The 24839-nt window shown below is 35.7% G+C and overlaps 1 protein-coding gene and 1 non-coding gene across 4 annotated transcripts in view; both read right to left on the reverse strand.

Moving 5' to 3' along the window:
- The window catches only part of LOC133307357 (uncharacterized), a 76722-nt gene that overhangs the window by 16071 nt on the left and 35812 nt on the right, over positions 1-24839 (reverse strand). For all 3 annotated transcript variants that reach the window (XM_061507860.1, XM_061507859.1, XM_061507861.1), the window contains exons 21-31: positions 14607-16177; positions 13299-14512; positions 12125-12253; positions 11851-12006; positions 10414-10986; positions 10244-10315; positions 9741-10145; positions 9411-9594; positions 8557-9322; positions 8076-8192; positions 1972-2245 (exon numbers count right to left, since the gene is read on the reverse strand). In XM_061507860.1, the coding sequence (XP_061363844.1) occupies positions 1972-2245; positions 8076-8192; positions 8557-9322; positions 9411-9594; positions 9741-10145; positions 10244-10315; positions 10414-10986; positions 11851-12006; positions 12125-12253; positions 13299-14512; positions 14607-16177 (5461 nt within the window). The remainder of the gene's footprint in view (positions 1-1971; positions 2246-8075; positions 8193-8556; positions 9323-9410; positions 9595-9740; positions 10146-10243; positions 10316-10413; positions 10987-11850; positions 12007-12124; positions 12254-13298; positions 14513-14606; positions 16178-24839) is intronic.
- LOC133307376 (small nucleolar RNA snoR86) lies at positions 18855-18933 on the reverse strand. Its single transcript, XR_009751028.1, has one exon. It is a non-coding gene; the product is annotated as a small nucleolar RNA snoR86 (small nucleolar RNA).

Consider the following 24839-nt stretch of genomic DNA (forward strand, 5'->3'; position numbering starts at 1 on the left):
CCTTTTTGTGCAGCACAACTTTATTTTCAGCCCTTGATTTCATTACAATTTCAACATCAATGCAAGAAGCATTAAAAGATGAAAAATAGGTTCAAGCGATGCATGAAGAGATGAGTGCCTAGGAGAAAAATACAACATGAGAAGTTGTTAATAGGCCAAGAGAAAAGGAAGCAAAGAGGTGCACATGGATCTAAATTTTGAAGTATCGATGTGACACTACACTTGATAGGTATAAGGCAAGATTAGTGGTTAAAAGATACACTCAGACATGTAGCATTGATTATCAAGAAACATTTGCACCTATAATAAGAAAGGTTGACTACTGAATTTGAAATTAAAGTGCTTGGGAAGCTAAGATTTCTTGGATAGAAGTTGCTTACTCCAAACATGATTTTTTTTATTTTTCAAAGAAAGTATACCCTTATTGATCATGACATAAACCAATTCTTTCAAAATAAATAGTTTTATATTATATCTCTAACACATCACCTCAATAAGAACTCTTTGGACTTGGAACATGGACAATGAACAGGCCCATCTACCTCGTATTGAAATCCAACATTTTTTAATGAGAAACAAGAGAGTGGCAAGGATCGAATTCTATAAAACTTGGTTACAAAAGCTTTGATACCATGTTAGGAATCAACTCTCCCAAAAACACTAGTTGTTAAGTGAAGACACATGAATAGTTTTATATTATATTTTTAAAAGAGCAAAACAACAAAATGGGAAGTGAAGAGGAGAGTCCTAAGTTTGACAAAGGACAGTATCAACAACTAGTAGGAAGATTCATAAACATAGCTCATACTAGACAAGATTTAGCTTATGAGGTTAGAATTATTAGTCAATTTTGCACGACTTACTTGCTTGTCGTGGACAAAATTCTCTAGTATTTTAAAGCTACATCTAGGAAATGATTGATATTCTAAAGAAAGGGAAACTTGTCCTCAGAAGTGTTGTATATTGATGTTGACTATGCATGATCCATCACTCACTGAAAATCAACCCTAGGCTAAAATATGTTTCTCTGAGGGAATCAAGTGCTTGGAGTAAGAAACAAAATTTCATAGCGAGGTTAGGTACAAATGCAGAATTTCGAGCTATGACTCAAGGTATTTGTGAACTATATTATAGGTGAAAATTATTTTAGATGGCCTCAATATAAGATATGAAGGATCCTTGAAGTTGTTCAATGATAATAAATGTCATTTGTCTAGTGCATAGTCCAGTTTATGCATGACGTAACAACACATATAGAGATCAACTACCACATCATTGAGGTAAAATTTGGATAGCAGACTAATCATTACACCATATACCCCTTCAAGCCATCAATAAGTTGATGTATTGACTTAGAGACTTCCCACTGAGAAATTTCAAGACTTTACTAACAAGATGGGAATCCATTCCTTAACTTGACGAGTGTTGTAAATCCAAAATGTATATATTATAATTATCATTGATTTGGTTTTCCTCTTATTAGATGGATTATGATAAGTCATATTATAGGGGAATTACGATACAGATTATAGGCTTGATTTCTCCCAATTTGTTCCTCTAGAATTAGCTAAATAATTAGGAAAGCAGTTATTAGCAATTATTCTCATTAGGCTAATGTTATAAATCCATGTAGATGATTATACAAGCAATAATATATAGATCGCCTCATCTCAACTTATGGTTTATTCTTCTCAACATATGGAACCTGTAAATTGGACCCATATAGAACAACTAAAAAAATCATCAGCAGCAACCACTAACTTAAAATTACAAATAGCTTTTAAACACATTAGACGCATTCAGATGAAAATATAGAGAAAGCTGAACATTCATATCAACATACGTAAATAAAAGGGAAAGCAATCCAAAATCAGATAATAAAAGCAGTAAACCTTCAGGCATCAGAAGGCAGTGCAACTATTTTAGAATTCCAAATAATGCAGTAGTGCAACTGAAAAACTAGAGACAAACCTCCTTAGAAAAATTATCAATTCTGTATGGCATATACCCTGTGTCATCATCTGACAAAAGAATCAAGTTGGTTCCTGAGTTTCCCTTAATGTTTCCAACTATTTTTTCATCTCCCATTGATATGTCAGCATTTTGCACTTCAACCCGTACCATGTTTGAAGTGCCAAAAACAAAGTTCCTCATTTTCAGTTGCGTATCACCCAGTTGATCCGGTAAAAAGCTGCCAGACCACTGCCATCCAGACTCATTATAACAAATTGAAACAAGTAGCTCCCTGAATCACATTCAGAATGAGAGTAGTAAGTGTGTTAGAATATGCAATGTATTGAAACAACTTGAAACAGGCAGCTCCCTGCATCACATTCAGAATGAGTAATAAGTGTTAGATTATCACATATGGTTATAGTAGAAAATCATATATACAATATAAAATTAGTTAGGATTATTGATATTAGGGATTGAATTATTGTAATTAATACCCACACTAATGTATGTATGGGGGCTATGTATCATCAGTTATGAACAAAATAACATCCTAGGTAGTCTACTCTCTAAACTTCAAGTTGGTATCCCAACGAAACCCCGTGCCAACTCCCAAGTAGCAAAACACCCAAACCTGTTGTGCCATTGCCTAAGAATCTGAACATGAGCAAGAAAGTTATAGAAAGTGACAGAAAAGCCAGAGAGGATTCTCTGAAGTTTGAGTGTGAGTGTGTTATTCATAAATTCAGATGAACTCGGTCATGACTTCCTACATTTATAGGAGCACGATCTGTTATCTGTATCTGACTCCTAACTGATAATAACAGCTGTAAATCACTTTTTAATACACCTGTCTAACATACTTGTCTTGTGTTGAATAAAACAGAAAAGGGAGACAATGTTTATATCTATGTCTTTCAATAGCACAATGGGACTATAACAATAACATAAGACTAATATCACGATGTGAGACTTCTTATCAATCTATTTTCAATACTTCTAACAATCTCCCTCAAACTAAAACTTATTGAAGTTTTAAGCTTATTAGATAAACCCTTCAACATCAACATCAACAACACTTTTATCCCAAACTAATTGGAATCGGTGGTAGATCAACCCAAATGAAAGATACAAATGGATTGAAAAAAGATAAAAATGAAAAATAAATAAATAAATAAAATTAACCAAATAATATATTTGGTCTCCACAAAACATGGTTGCAAAGTCGACAGGAATGCTCCAGATGCCGGAAAGATGAAAAATGCTGGAAAGGCAACTTAACACGGTGGCTGGAATGACCATCACCCTGAAAAGCTTGATGAAAAATATTGGATAACCAAGGAAAAGAGACTTCGCTGCAATGACTATAAGTGGAAATGTCCAGGCAAGCAAATATGCACAACAAGAACTTTCAAGCCCATGTTGTTCTTATTTACCTTTTAGGTCTCGTCGCATCATCATCTACCTTCCATGCTCTCGTCGCATCATCATCTACCCTTCAGACCCATGTGCTATAATCATCTACCTTTCAAACCCCTGTGCTATAATCAACTACCCTTAAGGCCCCCATGTCGTCATTATTTACGTTTCAAGATATCGCGTCGTCTTCGTTTACCCTAAGTCATCTTCCTTTATCTTTTAGGCCCCATTGTCAGTCATAATTTGTCTTTATCATTAAGAGTTGTTGTCCCCTTGTGTTCCCAAACAAAATTTAGAGTTCAAGTTTTTACTTATTCTTAACAATGATAATATGAAAATAATTGTTATTCGTATTCTCATGTTAAAAAAAGTAAAGAGGGGCCATTGTGAACACCTATTTTTGTCCCTAAATAAATATATAAAAAAAAAAAAAAACGGATAAAGAAATGGACCGAAGTCCCACGTAGGTAGAAGTCATACCCCTTCTCTTGTAAGTCCCACATTGGAGAGGTTTTCCCCCTTTTTCATGCCTTCCACTATATATAAGGAGCAACTACATATGGGTCCACCCAAGACTCTTCCAAAAGTTTAACAGATACTTAGCTTAATACTAATATAAAGCTTGTGTCGTAATAAACAATTTTTTTGAAGAAAATTGAGATGGCTCTTCACAACTTGGTTCTATACACTAAATTTGTTTTCGTCTTTGAGATAAGTTTACTTACATTCTCTTTTTAGTTAATAATTATTTTTTTATGCTTTTTTTTTATCTTTCTTTTCCTTGTTTGTTTTATTTTGATAAATTAGGAATCTTTTTATATTGACGTGTGTTTTAGTTTAGAAATTTAAAACTATACCCTTATTTTTTTGCAAAGAGGTTGTTTTCCATATTCGAACTCATAACCTTTCAATCACAAAGGAATAGTTTTACAACTGCTAGAGGCTCGCCCTCTTTGTGGTTTTTTTTTTAATAGCTTAATTTAATCGTGACAGCTTGTTAATCTCATTGTTTTTACTTAGGGTGATTTTAGCTTTGACAACTTAATAGCCCGAATTTATTTGAACTTATCATTATGTATCAATTTTCAAAATTAAATTATTTTTATAATAAGAGCATGAGTTGAGCTGTGACAGCTTGTTATCTTAACTATCACAACTTGGTGATCCAAATTTTTCTTTAAAAATTGATAATTATCTTTTTTTACATAATGACAAAAAACAGTTTTGTTTTAAAGGATTAGTTGAGTTGTGATAGAATGTTAATCCCGTAGTTTTATTTAGCTTATTTTGGCTACTACAACTTGATGATATGAAGTTCTCAAATTCAATTAAATGAATTCTCAAAACAACAAAATTCTTTCAAAGTATTTTCAAAAATAAAAATTAACCAACACACATGTTTTCTAAAGAACGATATAGCTTCGAGTTTTCAATTCCATCAAGGTGTATGTTGAAGTATAATTTCTCCCATAAAGTCCAAAAATAAATTTTCACAATCTTAGTTTTCTTTGTAAAAATCAATTTTACTTAAATTAATTATTTGGGGTAAAACAAATATTCTAAAATTTTATTAATAATTCATACAATTAATTTGATGTAACCGTTTTTTTTTAAAACAGACGGTGAACGGTGTTAACCCCTATAATCGATTCCAGAATCCACTCTTATTTTCAAAGATTATTTTCTTCAATAAAATGGTTGTTCCAATATTTTCCCAAATAAATCTTAATGGCAACTCCGTTTTTTTCAAAACCAATTTTCCACCGACGCGTCAAGATCCTAGTTGCGAAACATCCAAGTGATATGAAGTCTTCCTTCGCTTTACGTCATTCGGTTACAATCTAGTTGCAAGGATAGTACATGGTGTCCCACATCGGAAACATAAGGTTCTTGTATTGAGTTTATATGAACTTTGAGCTCTCCTATCTTACAAGCTAACTTTTAGGGTGAGGCTCTTCTAAGGTTCATATCACATTCTTACTACTTGTTCTTCAGTAAAGCAGTAAATTCATTGCTTGCATCTCTCAGTCATCTCTTGGACCATGAACATTAGACTTTGGTGCTTCTGATCATCTATATAGTAATAAGGATCTTCTCACATATCTTACCTTTTCTAATAACTTTACCTCCAGTAACCCTAACTTGCATTAAACAATTGAAACAATACTTATTCAAACATTTTCAAATTAAGAATTTTGGCAAGCTCTGATATTTCTTAGGTATTGAACTAGCACAATCTAGAGATGGCATCTCCTGAAAAAGGTATACTTTATATATCTCCATCGTCAGCACAGTCTAGAGATGGATCCCAATGTCAAACTTTTACCCGACCAAGGGAAGCCGTTGTCGAATCATAATCTATATTAGAGACTAGTGGGGAAATTATATTATCTCATATTAACGAGACCAAATGTCTCCCTTTGTAAGTGTGGTAATCTAATTTCTAGATTCCCTGCGTGACTTGTGAATGCTTTGGTTAAAATAATTGTTCAAAGAATTGTAACATTTGTGAACAGAAACCGACGAAACTAATATGTGACAATCAACCTACACAACAATCCTCAAATCTTGTCTTTCATGAAAGACTAAGCACTTTGAGATTGATTTGTTTGAGAGAAAATTTAGGTTTGAGAGATTAAAATAGCACTTCATAACTCCAATTAAAAGCTTGCAAATGTTTTTACCACAGCTCCTTAAGTCAACTATGTTTGTGACAAGCATGACGCATATTGTATATACGCACTAGCTTGAGGGAGAGTGTTAAAATATCTTGTCCAAATATATAATATGTTAAAATATCGTAGATGTTTATGGTAAGGTATTATGTATATATTGTAGAATCAGTTGGGATAATATATATCAGAAATTGAATCATTGTAATTAATATATACACATATATATATATATATAGAGAGAGAGAGAGAGAGACTACGTGTGGTCCATTTCAGTCACACAATTTCATCCTACTTGATCTACTCTCTAAACGTCAAGAAAGTGGAAGGATGATATAAAGAAAAGATAAAATGCAAAAGAGAAGTGTGAAAATAGTGCCAAAAAAAATAATGATTGAATTGACAAGGCCTAATATTATGTTGCAAAATGAATTTTTATTATGTTGATCATGCATACTTAATTTTAGGAAAATTGGATATTAATAAGTATTTCATAAATATTTGAAATTTCTTGTATTTCTAAAATCAAGTTGCACTTAATTTTCTCTATATTTTTGGTGGAAATATTTTGCATAACATAGTATAGGGCAAAATCCTGGTGCACAAGGCTCCCCGACTTTATGAGGATAGGAATAGGCGTCGATTCTTACCTTTATATTTTTACAAAGAAGTTGTTCCCCAAACTCAAATATGTGACCTTTTCTGATCACAAAGGAACAACCTTATTGCTACTCCAAGGCTCGCCCTCTAGCATAACATAGTAAAGAAACAAAAAAGGAAGTACACACAAAAGGCCAAACAAATTGAGTGTGTAAAGAACCAATTCAACCCAAAAGCTTAAACTAGTGGGTGAGGGCTTTTTAATGGTTTATACTATTCTCAAACACGCCCCTCACACGAGAGCCCATTGGGCTTGAAGGGTGGACAATTCACAGGCCCACTTACCTGTGTCAAGAAAATTCCACAAGAGAAACTGGGGGCGGTGAAAATCGAACTCGTGACACCGAGGCTCTGATACCATGTAAAGAACTAATTCAACCCAAAAGGTTAAGCTAGTAGGTGAGGGTTTTTTAATGGTTTATATTATTCTCTAATGCTTTAATCATATTGTACATTAAATATAGAATTTTTGGCTATTAGAGCATTAATTATGTGTAGGGAGCATTTAACCTAACTAATAAACAATTGTCTCACCAAAAAGCTCAAACTGTTAAGTGAAGGCCACTTTAATGGTTTTATATTAGATATCTCTAACACACCCCCTCACACAAGAGCTCATTGAGCTTGAAGGATAAATGATGTACAGGTTCACCTACCTATGCTAAGAAATTCTCCTGTTAACTAGTTATTAGAAAAATGGCAACAATGACTATCGAACTCGTGACATTTGGTCACTGGCTCTGATACCATATAAAAAATCATCTTACCTAAAAGCTCAAGTTGTTAAATGAAGGTCGCTTTAATGGTTTTATATTAGACTTCTCTAATACTAACAGTGACCTAAAAAAGGTCAACCAATGATGTTACTAAAAAAATACTCCCAGTTAGACCCCAAATAACTAGGGTAGGGGAGAAGGTGATTTATGTATCCAGCCTTGCATATGCCACCAATGGTGTTATTAATTTACTTGAAATTGTTTTGAATCAAACCACGTCTCTATCAAACCATTACATTACAAATAAGCAATGGGAAACAACAGACAATTTGTGAACGAGAAAAGACCATGTTTTTTATAGTTCTTATAGTATAAACTACTTAAGAGTGCACAAGCTTGTACTTGGGCACCACATTGTGAATGCTTGAAAACCTAGGGGAATAAAAGACAGACAACCTCAATAATAGTACAATCAGATTCAAAGAAGACAAAAATTCCTTTTCCAAATTCATCAGATGATTAATCATTAAGTGATCATTCATTTAGTGGAAGCATTTTGACACGTATGCTGATCCCAGTGGATTCAAAAGGCAATATCGAAAAATATGCATGTGGTGGCAACTATAATTTATCCATAAACATCCAAGATACATACCTGGTCGTATCTGTCCAGTGAAGATGAGCATGCTCTCCGATTCCTAAATAAAAGAGGACATCAGTTCCCTTCTGCTGATAAGATATTTCCTTGCTGCAAGCATTGCTAATCACAAATCTGCATATTTTTAGACATTGTTCAGTAACATGGAATGACACAAATATAAACAATTATGTCTCTGTAAAGAACCCGTCATCGTAAAAGCTTTTCAGATAAGGCTAAAGAATGGTTTTCAACTAGACCACACATCCTCAAATAAATGCACTTTTCAATTGAAGGATGAATAAAGCGCTTTCCTTTTACAGAATTTTAATTAAGTCAAGAGAATAGGGCAGCAAGGAAAGATCAAACTACTGACTGCTTTATCAAGGGTCTTTAATCCCATGTCAAGCAACCAACCATCATAAAAGCTTAAGCTTTTAAGGGGAGGTCCACAAATAGATTTCATCAATAACAATATCCATGAAGACCAATACATTACCTGGGCTGGAAAGTAATTGCATTTGTCCTCCCAGCATAGTGTTCAGCAACCAAGTTAGATGTCACAGCTAGAATGAATGCAGAATTTGAAGACAACTGAGGAACAATGATAGTACTCGAACCACTTGGTGGTAACAGAGAAAATGGACTTGACCACAAAGAATATGGCAACTGTTCCTTAACATCTTCAGGAAAACATCTACTTACTTTAACAAAAACATCATTTACAGAAGAATTAGGGCTTGGAGAATACATGCATGGCCCAACCTTCTCATGCTCATGATTACCAGAACCCGAATCTCTCCAAGTTGACTGGATCCTTGAGCTTAGTGGACTCTTCAGTCTTCCTAAAGAAGAATTTCGAAACATAAAATCGCTTTTGCTTTGTTGCCTTGCAAAATTTTCATGGTAATTACCAGAGAATAAAGAGTTCCTTCGAAAACCCGTGGAATTTTGAAAACCATCCTCTCTGCATGAAAAGGTATGATTCTTCAGATAACTCCTTGGGTTACAGTGAACTTCAGCACGTAATTCATGGCTGGGTGTAAGCAGAGAAAGGCCATCCTTTTTAGAAGAAAATGTTTCACTTTCACCAGCATCATAATAAGAAGGAATGACAAATCCCCTTTCATTTGTTTCACCAGTAGTTTCCGTTATACACAGGGGAAAACCCATGCAATTATACAACAAAAATGGAACAAAAATCATGAGTTCCCTGCTACCAGAATATGCATCCATCACCTTCTCCACAGTAACATACATAGGGCCTACACGTGAGGGCAAGAAAATTCTTTTAAGGATGCATTCACAAGACAATACATACAAGACAGAAGTCTTGACATAAAATCAATTTACCATTTGAATTATTTGGTTCGAATATCAGGGTTTCAGACAATGAAAACTTGGTTTCACTGAACTTGGCCATTGTGCAGAAAGTTTCTAAACGAGGAAATTTAAAATCAGAATGCTTAAATCCATCAATGCAGATCTCCAGTCCGAGGTCGTGTGAGGGATCAATATGATAAACAGAAGTTTCCACCTAGAAAAGAAAATATATAAAATCTTCAGACAGTTGTACCACTATAATGAACAGGGGGAAAACTACCAATGCTGTCAAATATTATCAACAAGAGAAAGAGGAAAGGGGGGGGGGGGTAATTATATATAGAAACAGCCATCACGAACCTCTGAAACTCTCACAGTATGATTTACCCCACCACTCTCACTGATCAACATAATTTCCTTAGGAAGGTAGTTGTTAATAATTAATGGAGCACTTAGGATCAAATGATGAATGTAGTGCTTCTTTGCATCATCTGCAGAGACATTATTTTTCAGCCAGCCAGATGAAGTCAAGCTGATATTCCTAACTGATAGACAGCACCGAAATGGATGACTACTTGGATGAGATGGATAGCACACGAAATATTTGAAATTTCCTACTTTGCTATTTACTGAGAGAAGATTTGATAGGTTATGAGCTTCACTCCACAAGTAAGAGTTCCCCATCGGCCGCCACCTTACACAACCAGCTTCAGCCAAATGTAGTGGAAGTGGTAATTGTTGCCCGGGTTGTATCGGATCTAATATCTGAAGTAATGAAACTATATATCATACAAGTAAAATCACATAACAATTACAATGCACTAACGATCGAAATGGTCGAGAAGTAGTAGAAACTTGTGTACCGTTGGTGACACACCAAATGGAATATCAAACCGCAGCTCAAGAGGTGTAGAAGTTGCATTTAAAAGGACAACCTGTATGTCAAAAAGTTAGCTTATAAGGAGGGAAAAAGGATGCATGAAGTAATGGAAACTCTAGCATTATAAAGAAAATATAATCACTATGCACATACAGTGGAGTATATTCGTATTAACTTGCTATAGCGCAGCACTGAAACATCAAAAACAACAGGAACAACAAAAGTAGGGGCTGTATTCATTCTACCATCCTCGGCATTTTCATTATACGTCTTGGAGAAATTAACCTCAAAGCATGTTAGTCCCACTAAATCCATTGAAATTGGATCAGATGGCATAGATGTTCCTTCAAGCTGTACAATAATATAATGATGAGCAAAACCGTTTGACCTTTGCTCATTTAGACTATCAGAAGATTGAGAAGGCCTGTAACGGGAGAGTTGTTGTTCAGCATTTTCGTCCATGTATATTGGAATTGCAGAACCGGGTTGCACATATTTTGCATGATTCTCGTCAGAGTCATAAAGTTCATCCGGATTGACAGGTCCATGATATACATGATATAGAAGAGGCACAGAAGTTAAGTTTTGTAGAAAATAAGGAGCAGCACATCTTCTAGCATACATGTGTTCAGAACATGGTGAATGTGAAAGTTTGTTGCCTTCATGATCTTTCAATCCCAATATACCCAGGGCATCCAAGAACATCTCAGTAGAACGTGAAACACACTGCAAGAAACAAAGCTCATAAATAAAGTTTGTCTTTGGTAATTTTTCATAATGATAAGCTCAATGTATAAACAGAGAAAATACAAGGAGGGGACTAATACTAGTATAGTAAAAGGGTTATATTTATCTCATTCAACATGAGATAAACCAAATTCCTACACACACATAACAAAGGTGGGTCCCACCTTTATTTTTTCTCTTTTCAATTATTTGTGGGTCCCTCTTATAATTGTGTCACTGACATGAGATAACCTATCTCCATCAACATAAGAAAAATATTTCCCATAGCAAAAACCACAAAACAAAATAGTAGGCATAAATTATCAGGATTGAAATCTGGTTTCTGATGCAAAACCATGAGAAACTTTTCAAACCCAAATATAGAAGGAGGATAAAAAACAAAAATTCTCATGTTAATTTATATTATCCTTAGCACATAAGGGAAGAAGAGTGCAGGGAATATCTCTTCAAGCCAATTTATTTAATCATTCAAAGGAGACAATCATTTTAAGAGTAAACAAGAATAAAAAATATGAAGCTAGGACAACTGAACTGGACTTGTCATTATAAATTGAGATGCCAATGAATTAAATTTTACACTTTCGAAAAGAATTACATTATTATACCTATAGGGCCAATTGATGAGCAAATACATCTAACTAGTTTTACATTATCAGAGTAAAAAAAATATTATCCGATATGCTGTAACTTCACATCAAAATGATCACCCGGCATATCAAAAACCAGATCTAGTTATGTCCACATTTGACAACATACTGAGTGGAAAGAGATGATTTGGAGTGTCGTATTAAATAATAGGTTCTCATAAAGAAGATGAAATAAAGAGAACAAAAATCAATATACCTCAACTAAGGATTCCGTAATATTAATATTCAGCTGTGTCGTTGATTTGAGAATGATATTTGTTGAAACAGACCTGTTCAGAAGAACACTCATTTCTTGTTCCCTGACTAAAGTCAACAGAAACTCCCAAGGCTCAATAAAAGGCTCCCATGTCACCTTCATTTTGCAGCATACAACCACGTCAACAAATTGTTAATGCAAAAGCATCAAAACAATAACACTGGTATGCACCAGGGAAAGAAAACAAAAACAATGGTAATTTCACTAAATGCACCTTTTCAATGTTATTGTAGTTTACTTGAAGATTGCCAGTGACAGAACATTCAAAGTGCTTTCCAATTGCATTCGCATGGAAGAGGATATTTCTGACAAGAATCTCCAACTGAGGCCCATTATAGCTCCACTACAAGGAACCAGAAAAGGTTTATGAAAATGAAATAAGTGAAAATGCAACGTAAGGAATCAATACTCTAATCTAAAACGAATGGCTAATGGATCTTGACTCAACAACAGATGAATGAGAGTCAATATTTAGACTGCATTTATGAAACAAAGAATGTGCCTGTTCCTTGTAGTGTCAAGATTAAATCAAGTATAACAAACACACAACTCCCATGCACTTGCATGTCAAGATTACAACCTGTCCCTGTTCAGAACAACAATGTTCTAATGAAAGTTAAAAAAGTTAGTTAATTATATATAAAAAGGGCAGCCTGGTGTTATAAAGCTCTCACTATGCACAAAATCCAAGGAAAGGTCAAACTCATTGTGTGGGTCTATGATACGATACCACCCCCAAGGGCAATTTAGAGAAAGCAATTGGGCTGAGTCAGCAACAAGGCAGTTAGGAAGGAATATTCATGAAATGTGTTATGTGATGATTACTAACAGAATGGGGAAGAAAGTGGTACACAGCATGAGCAACGTGAAGACTATGCAACTGGTATAAATAGCAATTGGGACAGCCAGAGGGAGTATCTTTGGAAAGTATTGGGATCTTTTTGGATATTGGGAGGGACCCCTAAGCCTCTCGAATTGCTCAAGAATATCTTTTCTTTAACTTTCTGTATTTCTTTTCATTTTCTTTTACCCAGTTATTTCAGCACTTTTCATTTCAATGTTCCAAGAATCTGTAATTCTACTCCCTCATTAATCAATGTCAGAAGTTTGCCTCTGTTTGATTATCTTTTATTTCCAATTTCCTCTCTGTTACCTATCAGTCTATAGTAGGCGGCCTTATCTTGCATTGACAAGAGGCTGATTACATGAATCAAACTTATGTCCTTTGGATCACATGGCAACAACATCAACCATTGTTTAAATGAAATAAATAAAAGAAAAATGAAAAATGAAAAATGAAAATAAAAGCAAATAGCAATAGATGAAAAAAAATGTCAGCAAAGAAAAAAGAATCTGTACAACTTGAATTGAAAATACTATCAACATACCTTTCCATCTGTCAGTAGAATAGAAACCTTCCTCATCTGAAATTTAAAAGTAATGCCACTTGTTGAGTGCAGAGAAGATCCTGATTTGGGAGCTTCAAATTTTACAGCACCCCATAAATAGAACGCAGGATGCAGTAACCATACATCTGAATGATCACAGATAATCTCCCCTTTTAGATTGATGTTGTTTGTATCATTCATATAGAGTACAATGTCCACATGAACCTGAATTATATCAAAAAGTGGCGTTGAAGTATGCCTTCCATTCTCAACTATCATTATTACACTGCTCAATTTTTCCATATTGGACTTCAGTTGGATATCACTGCTTCTTATGACCAATTCAAAACCATTCATGTTGAAAGAAACAATAAGAAAACTTGCATCTTTTTCTTCAATTATATCAGAATATACACTTAAAGGTGTCACCTTGAGACCTTCAGTATGCTGAAAGTCCACACCAGGTTCCTCACTAGACCAGACAGGGATATGAATTGTAATACAAATGTTTTCTGACTTAATAATCAGTAATACAACATCCTCCATCTCTTCTAATATAAAATGTGATGAGGCACTTTCAGAATCAAGAAAAATGGAAGCATCTCTAACAACTGTTTTTTTTTCAGAATTAGCAGCATTGACAGACAAACTCTTTGATGGTGCATCTATAGGAGTTTTTTCCATATGTGCACAAAAATGATTGAAAAATTTAACAACCTCAGTCCACTCAGAAAAGTGAAGCCAAATATCAAGGGACGAAAAACAAAGGCCAAGTTCATTCTTCAAGTCAATAGATTTAGAAAAAGAGATGCCAAGTACTAAGGTTGAAGAAGTTGAGGTGCATTTTGCCAAGACGGAATCATGTGGAGAGTACAACACTAACTTAGAGAAACCCAAATCTAAGCATACCAAAGAACCATTTATCAAGGATGCAGAACAACTAAACCACAAATCACCCTTAGTTATTAATTCCAAAGAATCTTCTTTTCTATGACAGAAGCTTATCAACAAAGATTGAGTACAACATCTAACTTCTGTCCATATCATGGTTGAGGCCGTCAGGGTTGGAGAAATGGCTCCAGTTGCCTTTACACTTCTCTTTGAATGGAAGAATTGCAGAACATCCGATTTGAAACATTTGGATTGATCATCAACTGAGGAGAATTCCTCAATAACATCCCTTATGGCCATCCATCCATCATAAAAGTGGTCATCTGTTTTCAAAGCAAAATTCATCAGTACAATTAGATAACCCAAAAATATAAAAGTACATAAACAAGAAAAAGAACACCAAAGTAAGTATGCTACCTTCAACAATAATATGACAACTGCTGATGCTTGTCATGAAACATATCGACGAAGAAGAGCTTCTACAGTTAGATTCAATTCCATGTGGAATTCTGACCCAAACATCAGCATTTATGGGTGCAATTAAAGTACTCGTTATAAATTCTGTATTCCGTTCAATTGTTGCTAAGCCAAGCATATCATTCTTGAACAAAAGGAATGACACGAACAAGTCTCGGGCAAACACATTTAAACAATTATTTCTTTTGGCAAGCTTATGAATAGGAACTGAAGATTCAGCGGGGATGTCCTTTAATACATCGTCAAAACCAGAATTCTTAATGAAACTACAATATATCTGTGGCATTTCAACCTTAAGAAACTGATGTTCATTGCTTTCCACTGGCAAAATAAGAGTAGAGTCCAAGATTTCAAACTTATATGCAATGCTCATTTCATTTTTTACATTTATATCACTTTGCTCTATAATTGAAAACCGATCATTTGAATCACCATCCCAATCAGATAATGAAAAGTAACCAATGATGATGGAGAGATATTCAGAGGATAACATGCAGTACACATGCTGAATGCTGATGCTTACTTCCAACTCAGCAGTTGAAGATGTGTTCAGTCTTTTCCTTAACCGTACATTTAAAATAGGAGACAAATTTGCTGAGGAGGGACCCCATAGATAATCTTGAAAATTTCGAGTGCCCCAAGATGATGTAAGAACCAATCCTTCAGTAGAAAACAATATATCCATACTGTCTTCACAAAAAAATAGAGATGATTCCGATGTAGGCACCATGATTGTTCCAATAATGCATGATGAATCATGAAAATGAGCCCTTATTCCATTTAGGTGCAACTCAATGGAAAAATTATTAGAGGTGCTCACAATCCCAGATTCAAGAAAATATCCATAATCAGATTTGGACTTCAAAGGAGAGACATGCAAAACTTTGGACCCTCTTCTCATATTGGTTTTGGAACTTATGATTTTTCTGTCCCTCAGAGTAAAATATTTTCTCCAGTCAGGAATGGCATGTATGAGAGCACTCTCTAGCCTACCAAGAGAACCAGAATTGTAAATTGTAACAAACGGAAAGCAAGCCAAAGGAATGCATGCAGAATCCGCGGAACCCAATTCAAAATAATTTGAGAAGCCAAACTTTTGTAACCCAAAATTTGAGAAATTTTTTGAAATGTCAGCAGTATTGCCGGTAGAGGATTTCTGAAAACTGGTACTATAGGCAGACAATCGGTTAAAGAACCCAATAAGCAGTCCAAAAATATGCGGATAGCAATGGATATCAGCATTATTTATGCACATAAAACACTTGTGACAAACTAAACCAGTTCTGGGAAATTCATAATGCATGGCAAAACATGCATCAGCTGCATCAGAATATTGATCAAAATCAATATTTGGTTCAGAAACATAGTCTTCTCCAACTGCAGCACCAGGAGAAGATGAATTCCCTGTCAAAAGCACAAAACGGCTGTCTTTTTCTTCTTTCATTTTATAAGCACAGATCATTAAAGACTTCATACTGACAAAGAACTCCTGAAAGTCTGTAGAATTATACCTGTAGATAGTTAAGCAAAATAAGAAGTTTTGTTTTTAGTGAAATCAATAATTTGTTTTTACCTGCAAACAAGATAAAGATGGGGGCAGAGGAAAAAAGGTAAAAGGTAAGACAAGCAAAATAAGAAGTTTTGTTTTCAGTGAAATCAATATTTTGTTTTTTCCTACAAACAAGATAAAGATGGAAGGAGGGGAACAACAGTATTAAAATATCATGCACATACTAAAACCAATATAAGGCCACCTGAAAAAGAAAGGCAGTGTCGTTGAACTCAAAAACAGTATTGGAGCTTGTAAAGATCCATTTCAACCTAAAAGTTTAAGCTATTAGGTAAAGGTCACATTAATGTTTTTCCATCATATTTCTCGAACACATTCTCTCACACAAAAGTTCATTGGGCTTGAAGAGTGAACAATAAACAAGCTTATCTATTTGTGCTAAGAAACTTCATAATATTTAATTATATATTAATAGAATGGTTGCATTGAAGATCAAACTCGTGACCACCTGGTGAGAGGCTCCAATACCATGTAAAGAACCATTTTAACCCAAAAGCTTAAGCTATTCGGTGAATGTCACATTAAAAGTTTTATATTATATTTTTCTAACAAAGTTGAATTGCTAAATCAAGTACATTATAAGAAGCTATTTGTTGAAAATAGGATATTGTATTGAAAAATAATTAGTTCCACATCTTTTAGCTTAGTCATTCTTCTATTAGGCTTGGTCTATATAATAGACTGATGTAAATTCAACTGTGTGAAATAATATTTATCATTTCCCATATTTCAACTTGGCATTAGAGCTCTGATCTTGGAGCCTCGCTTCCGTAACAAAACCCTAAGTCTGCCTATTAGGGTAGTCATTTCCTGTCAGTGCAATCTCTGGCTCTATTGCGGATTAGTCATGCGCCATTAGTGCGCCTAATTGTCATGCCTTCCACTTAGGTCCATCTCTAATCTCCGACCATCTTGCAGTTGTCAGCAACCACATGCCGCCACCGGAAAAAAAAAATTTGACATATTTTCCAGCGAGCACCCACTCCATACAATCCAAAATATTCCAATCTATAGTTCTACAGCACTTTCGTGCTCAGAAAGTCCTTCACGCAGTCTCAATTGTGCCTAGAAATTTCAGAATCTTCTCCATCTCCGACTGCCACTCTCCACCAGTATTTTTCAACTCCGACCACCCAAAGTTAGAGTTGCACTGCTCAAAACGACCAACCACTAGAATCCAAGCTCCAACATCCTCCACACTTCGAGTGTGTACAATGAGATCGAGTTTGTTGTTCTGTGCGGGAAACCCACACGTAGAGTGTGTGCAACTTCTGTTCATCGTTGACCACGTCTGGTGTTGTCGAGGCCTCCTCTACCTAGATCTACCCATTACTTGCCCATTTGAGGCATTTTGTGACTTAAGGTTTGATTACCTTTTCCCTTCGTGCTTTCTTTTCTATTCTTTTCGCTTTCTATTGATCAGAAACAGCGATATCAGAATCTGATAACATCTAAACTGCTCAGAATATTCCAAAAACAATTGTCATGGACATGTCGATTAATCTCAATGATCTCCCGATGTTGCCTCAAACATATCGTCTTCCGGAAAAAGTTACTTGTCTTGGCCACAATTTGATTGAACTAGTCTAAAGGGGCGTCGTAAGCTAGTCCACAATGGACCTATTGAATTCCATGACTCTTGAGGTGAGTCAACAATGCATGTTCTTCACCTCTACGCTGGAGATTTGGAAGGTTCTTCGAAAGACATATTCCATAAAAAATGATGTCGCAACTTGGTATGAGTTAAAGAACCATATTGTTGTTTACCCAAAAAAAAAAAAAAAAAAAACCATATTGTTACTACCTGTTGAGATATATAGTCCCACATTGGTTATATGAGCAACTAATATGGAGTTTATAAGGCCTTGGGCACTCTCAACCTTTAAGATAGCTTTTGGGGTGGTGTATCTCAAGGTTCTTTACATGGTATCAGAGCCTCGTGTCCCGGGTTCAATCTTCGCCGCCCCCCACTTTCTCTTGTGGAATTTCTTAGCACAAGTAGGCTGGGCCTGTTGCATCATCCACTCTTCAAGCCCAATGGGCTCTCGTCTGAGGGGGCGTGTTGAGATATATAGTCTCACATTTGTTATATGAGCAATTAATGTGGAATTTATAAGGCCTTGAGCACTCCTACCCTTTGAGCTAGCTTTTGGGGTGGTGTATCCCATAGTTCTTTACACTACCAAACAGGGCTTTCTTTTTATGACAGCATATTATTGCATTCTGAATAGCCTATCTATATTGCATTCTGAATAGAATATAGATAGGGTATTTAAGTTTCTCTTTGGGCTCAACTCGAAATATGATCATATTCAAGTCCAGATACTTGGTAAGGAAAACTTACCCTCTCTTTATAAAGTCTCATACAATTAAAATTGAGGGCGCGTTTGGTACAGGAGAAATTTTTTGGTGTCTGGAAATCATGACTACCAGGAATATGATAGGAAAGTGAATTACCCAGGAATGTTATAAAAAAGTTGTTTGGTATGCAAAAATATTACTGTGATTTTTTGTAAAGTTTACTGAGTCTTTATTTGGTTGATTGTGAAATATTAATGGGAATGTGAGGTTATTTTACAAAAATAACCTCACCTTCACTTTATTTTTTTATTTTTTTTAATATACAGAGAATCATCGTTGTTTTGTTTTCGCCAACCTTCAAGGCAAGCTGTGACTTTTTTTATGACCCTCTTGCTCTGCTAATTAGCTTTAGCTTCACTTTATTTTTGAAAAAATGATAATGAAAGTTTTCTTTTTTCACATAGAAACAATGGATCTCCCAAGAGAGAGAGAACCATACATGGTGGTCTGTCTTGCCGCCCTCGCCGCTCCTTCGTTGCCGGTTGTCTTGCCGCCGTCGATGCTCTTGCCTTCGTTGCCGGTCTGCTCATGGATTTTCTCTTTCACCTGTGTGAATTTTTACACTTCTTCATCTGTAGATCTCCCAAAAGTAGAGTGAAGGGGGAGCACCAAAATGCAGACACGTTCTGGACAGGAAGGGCACATTTGTCCTAAAAAAATTGTGTCCAAATCCCTACACCCAGTAAACCAAAAAAACCACCCCTTTGGAGGTATTTTGAGAAGGGAAAATGATTCACAATTGTACATAATATGAAATGCAAGGCAAATCAGATGGCCTGGAAAATATTGTGAAAACTCCTACCAAACATAGATATATATGAATCCCACTTTCACTTTCTTGTCATTCCTAAAAAATTACTCCTACCAAACAGCCCCTGAAGAAAGTCGCAAGGGAATTATGATGGACACTAATCCCACAAGTGGTTCAGCTCTGATCTCGTCAAAATCTACTGCAAATGGTTATTTGATGGAACCTATAATTTCAATAGCAATTATACTATAGAAATAACAAGAAAATGGCAGTAACATAGCAATGGCAGTAACATAGCAATGGCAGTAACGAAACAGAGCAACAAGGCTCCTTATCCTAATTACAGACTTAAACACTTAACAATAACAAGAATTACAATGCAGAAAATAGACACCAAAGACCTCACTCACTCTCAAGCCAAAATACCTAGGCAAAAGAGATCCCAAGAGAACCTTTTCCAAAACCTCACTCCAAATATTCTGAATACATGCATAATAGAAATATCACCCTAAACTTCTATATAGACTAATTCCTAATTAATGGGCTTGGTTACTTTATTGAAGGCCCATCAATACTCCCTCTCCAAAATTCACTTGTCCTCAAGGTGAGGGAAGAGGACATGTATACACTCCTCCTGGGTCCCATAGCTTGAAGCATATTGACCCCATTATGCTTGAAACTGAAAAATTGCCATTGGAGCCCCTTGCACCACTGAAAATTGTTGATTCTGTCAGTTCTCTGTAAGCTGTGGCAATTTTGGCGGAAAAACGCAGGCTAATTTCAGCTTCCTGAATGTACACAAAATGTCCCTCAATTCCTTGTTCTTTTGGTTTGGGTTCCTGTAGCTGGCCTTTCCTGTGGCCCAATATTCTTGTTTGCACCAACTCAAATGTCATCACTTCAAGTATTGGGCCCTGGCCCACCAGAATTGCTGAAGCTAGTCAATGGGTAGAATAAAACCCATCTTTTTTTCTTTTAACACAGATTTCTTTTCGGCTTGGCCCATTAGGTCAAAAAAATGATTCAATCCTTGTAATGCCACTTCTGCCCCTTCTTCCTTTCTCCCTCTATGCAGCGTCAACTTTCTGCTTTCTCCTTCTTCTTCTTCCCTTTTATCTTTTTTTTTTTCTGTTTCTTCTCCTCCTTCGATTACTGATCCTTCTTCTTCGATGACTGTTCCTCTTTCTATTTCTTCTTCTGCGTTGATAACAGGCATGGAAACAACCAATAACACCTTGCTATCCTCAGCCCATTAGCCTAGGGTCATCATACAACTCAAATCAGCCATGGAAACAGCCATGAACACCACTGGTTTTTGCTGCTGCTCGTGTACTTCTTCTTTTCCTGCTTTTACTTCCGCTTCTGATATTTCTTCGATTTCGTCCGTCTCTTTTTTCTGTAGCGCTGTCATCGTCTCTTCTTTGCTGATTTTTGTTTCTTTTTCTACTGCCTCTACTGCTGCATCTTCTTCCTCTGCACTTTTATTTCTTTTTTCTTCTTTTTTTCCTTCTTCTGATTTTCGATCCTCTTCTTTCTCTGATTCTTCTTTGTCTTCTTTTTCTTTTTTTGGTTCTTCTACATCTTGCGCTGGTTCTGGATGCTCACATTCTTCCTCTTCGTTTACCAAATAAATCTCAGGTAGGTATTTATTTATAAAAGCTTTGGTGAAATCCCACAAACTCGCATTAGGATTGAGACAATTCCAACACCTATACCAATAGAGAGCACATCCTCTCAGCCCTCTCAAGGTTTCTGATAATTGTTCATTTTCTTCATATATTTGTTTTTCTTGAAAATGTTGTTCCATAGCAATTTGCCAACCCCAAGCGTCGTCTCCTTCTCCATAAAATGTTGGAACCATTGAATCAGTTGCAACCATTGAATCAGTGGAGTTTCTGCGTTTTTTTTTTTTAGATCTGTTCCGAATATTTTTTTTTCAGATCTGAATCAGATCTTGGAATTTTTTTATTTTTTTTTAAATCAGATCTGGATCAAAAACACTCCAGGATTGTAGTGCTTTGATACCAAATTGATAGAACCTATAATTTCAATAGCAATTATACTATAGAAATAACAAGAAAATGGCAGTAACATAGCAATGGCAGTAACGAAACAAAGCAACAAGGCTCCTCATCCTAATTACAGACTTAAACACTTAACAATAACAAGAATTACAATGAAGAAAATAGACACCAAAGACCTCACTCACTCTCAAGCCAAAATACCTAGGCCAAAGAGATTCCAAGAGATCCTTTTCCAAAACCTCACTCCAAATATTCTGAATACATGCATAATAGAAATATCACCCTAAACTTCTATATATACTAATTCCTAATTAATGGGCTTGGTTACTTTATTGAAGGCCCATCATTATTACTCTACTACATTTGGTCCTTCCAAGTCTAGCAAAGAGAGACGTTGATGCACATACTGTAAGAAATCTGATCACACGAGATATTTGTTATCGTCCTTATGGGGGGCAACAGGTTTTAGAAAAGCTTGGCAAGGCAACCAACGGGGGAAAACTCGTTTGACATCCGAAGACATGAATTCTCTTGGTGAGACTTCCCAACTAACTAAATATATTCATGCTCTTAGCCACAAAGAGTGGAGTGGCTTCAGACCATGATGGATACTCTCTGTAAGACCCTTAGCACTTTTTAACTATGATCGGTAAGAACTCATGCACTCATTCTTTTCTTGTTTCATACTGTAAAGAACCAATTCAACCCAAAAGCTTAAGCTATTGGGTGAGGCTATATTAATGGTTTTATATATATCAACACGCCCCCTCACACGAGAGTCCACTGGGCTTGAAGGGTGGACAATGCACAGGCCCACATACCTTTGCGAAAAAAAAAATTCCACTAAAAAGAAAGTGGGAGGAGGTGAGGATCGAACCCGGTACACCAAAGCTCTGATACCATGTAAAGTACCAAATCAACCCAAAAGCTTAAGCTATTGGGTGAGGCTATATTAATGGTTTTATATATATCAACACATACACTAATTCCAAAAGGTAATGGGTTGTCGATTCGGGTGCAACTAATCATACGATTTGTCTCACTAACACATTTCTTTCTTACCAACCTACTTCGGGTATTCGTACTATATCTGTCACTGATGGATCCCACACGTCAATTGTAGATTGTGGTAACATTCAAATTCAACCTCCGCATATCTTAAAATGTTTTTCATGTTTTTAAGCTCTCCACTAATCTTGTCTCCACACAGCCCCTAATATGAATTGTGCAGTAACCTTTTTTCCCACTCATTGTGTTCTTCACGATCTCACCACAAGGAGGACAATCGTAGTAGCTAAAGAGAAGGGCGTATTGTATTATATCCTTCCAGAATATATAGCAAGTAGCACCAAAGCTCAGTCACTGATGACTAATCAATAATCTAATTCAAAGTCTTTATCACCTACAATCTGGCTTCACAAGTGTCTCGGGCATCCATCATTTAGTTTACTTAAAACCATGTGTCTTTCTTTGTTTATGTATCCGTTGTTGAGTCTTTTCATTTTGAAGTGTGAGAAGTTGCAAAACACCACCATGTTTTTTTCCCCTCTATTGCAATAAAAAGTATTCAACCTTTTGATCTTATTCATTATGATGATTGGGGTCCCTCTAAAATAATTAATGTTTATAGGGCTAGATGGTTTGTTTCTTTCATTGATAATTGCACTCAGATAACATGGACATTTTTTATGCGAGACAAGTAAGAGGTGCTAGCATTATTTGTTTAATTCTATCACACGATTCGGACATAATTTGGTAAATGTATTAAACGGTTACCGTCTTATTGGGGAGAAATTGTGTTAATTGTTGCTTATCTGATCAATTAGCTACCATATTGGCTCTGTAAGTCCTCTATGTGTCATAATATCATTTTTCCCTTCTATTCTTATCTAACAGAGATTGCAACCTCAAAAGATTTTGGATGTGTTGCCTTTGTCCATATACATAAACAACACCAAAGTAAGTTGGATCCTTGAGCTCTAAAATGTATCTTCTTAGGTTATGCTCCGATAAAAAGGGATACAAATGTTATCACCCTCAAAGTCGAAAGTTCTTGTTTCCATAGCTATTACCTTTCATGAAGATAAGTCAATCTTTCCTCGTCCTCACCTTCATAGGGAAAGTAATTTAGAAGCTTTGATCAAGCCTTTCAAGTCTGAATCTTATTTTCCTTTGCCCTCACCTTCTCAGTTTGCCCCAGAGCCTATGCCTATATCGCACAATGAGCAGGATTAACAATGGATGTATCAAAGCACAGAGACATGAACCTTGGCGGCCTGCAAAAGCACAAACTAAAGAACGCAGGGACACCCACATTGTTGTATCAGAGAAAAAAGATCTCTCTCTAGCCTAACAACTATTACCAACGCCTGAACCACTGATAATTACTGAAAATACTATTCTTCCTATTTCTAAGGCTAACACTAATACTTTTGTTTGTGATGACTAGCCAATTTCCTTAAGAAAGGGAAAAAGATCTTGTACCCAACACACCATTTCTCAATATGTTTCCTTTAAAAAACTTTTTGTACAGCATTATAATTTTGTTCCAGCCCTTGACTATTACATTTCCTACATCAGTGAAAGAAGCTTTGAAAGATGAGACAAATTCAAGCCATGCATGAAGAAATAAGTGCATAGGAGAAAAATAAGACAGAGAAAATTTTTGATAGGCCAAACGGAATGAATGCAGCGAGGTGCAGATGGGTTTATTCCCTGAAGTATTGTTCAGATGGTACACTTGATTGGTACAAGGCAAGATTAGTGGTAAAAGGATACACCTAAACCTATGGCATTGATTATCAAAAGACATTTGCTCCAATGGTCAAAATTAACACAATTAAGAGTTTTGTTGTCCCTTGGTGCTCACTTTGACTGGACTTAAATCAATATGATGTGAAGAATGCATTCCTCGATAATGAATTGGAAGAGGAAGTCTACATGGAGATTCCATCAGGTTTTGAATATCTAACTAAGGGAAACAAGTTTTGTAGATTGAAGAAAACTCTATATAGCTTAAAGCAATCTCCCTGAGTTTGGTTTGGAAGGTTTACAAGCAAAGACAGGGAGACCATACTTTGTTTCTTAGTGAAAACTAATTGTTCTTCTTGTTTATGTAGATCATATCATTATAATAGGTGAAGATCCAATGGAGAGACGCTTCCTATAGGAAAGACTAACTACTGAATTTGAAATTAAAGACTTTGGGAAGCTAAGATATTTCTTAGGAATTAAATTAGCTTATTCCAAGCAAGCTATTTTTATTTGTCAACAAAAGTATATTCTCAATCTTTTGAAAGAGGCTGGAAAACTTGGGTGTAAAGCACTCCTATTGAACAAAACCACAAATTGGGAAATGAGGAGAGAGCCCCAATTGACAAAGTACAGTATCAGTGACAGGTAGGACGATTGATATATCTGGCCCAATCTAGACCAGATTTGAACTATGTTGTCAGCCAATTCATTCA

The sequence above is a fragment of the Gastrolobium bilobum genome, unplaced genomic scaffold, assembly GCF_033153095.1.
Source record: "Gastrolobium bilobum isolate Gb01-03AN ecotype WA unplaced genomic scaffold, APGP_CSIRO_Gbil_v1 utg713, whole genome shotgun sequence".
In the NCBI taxonomy this organism is placed as follows: Eukaryota; Viridiplantae; Streptophyta; class Magnoliopsida; order Fabales; family Fabaceae; genus Gastrolobium; species Gastrolobium bilobum.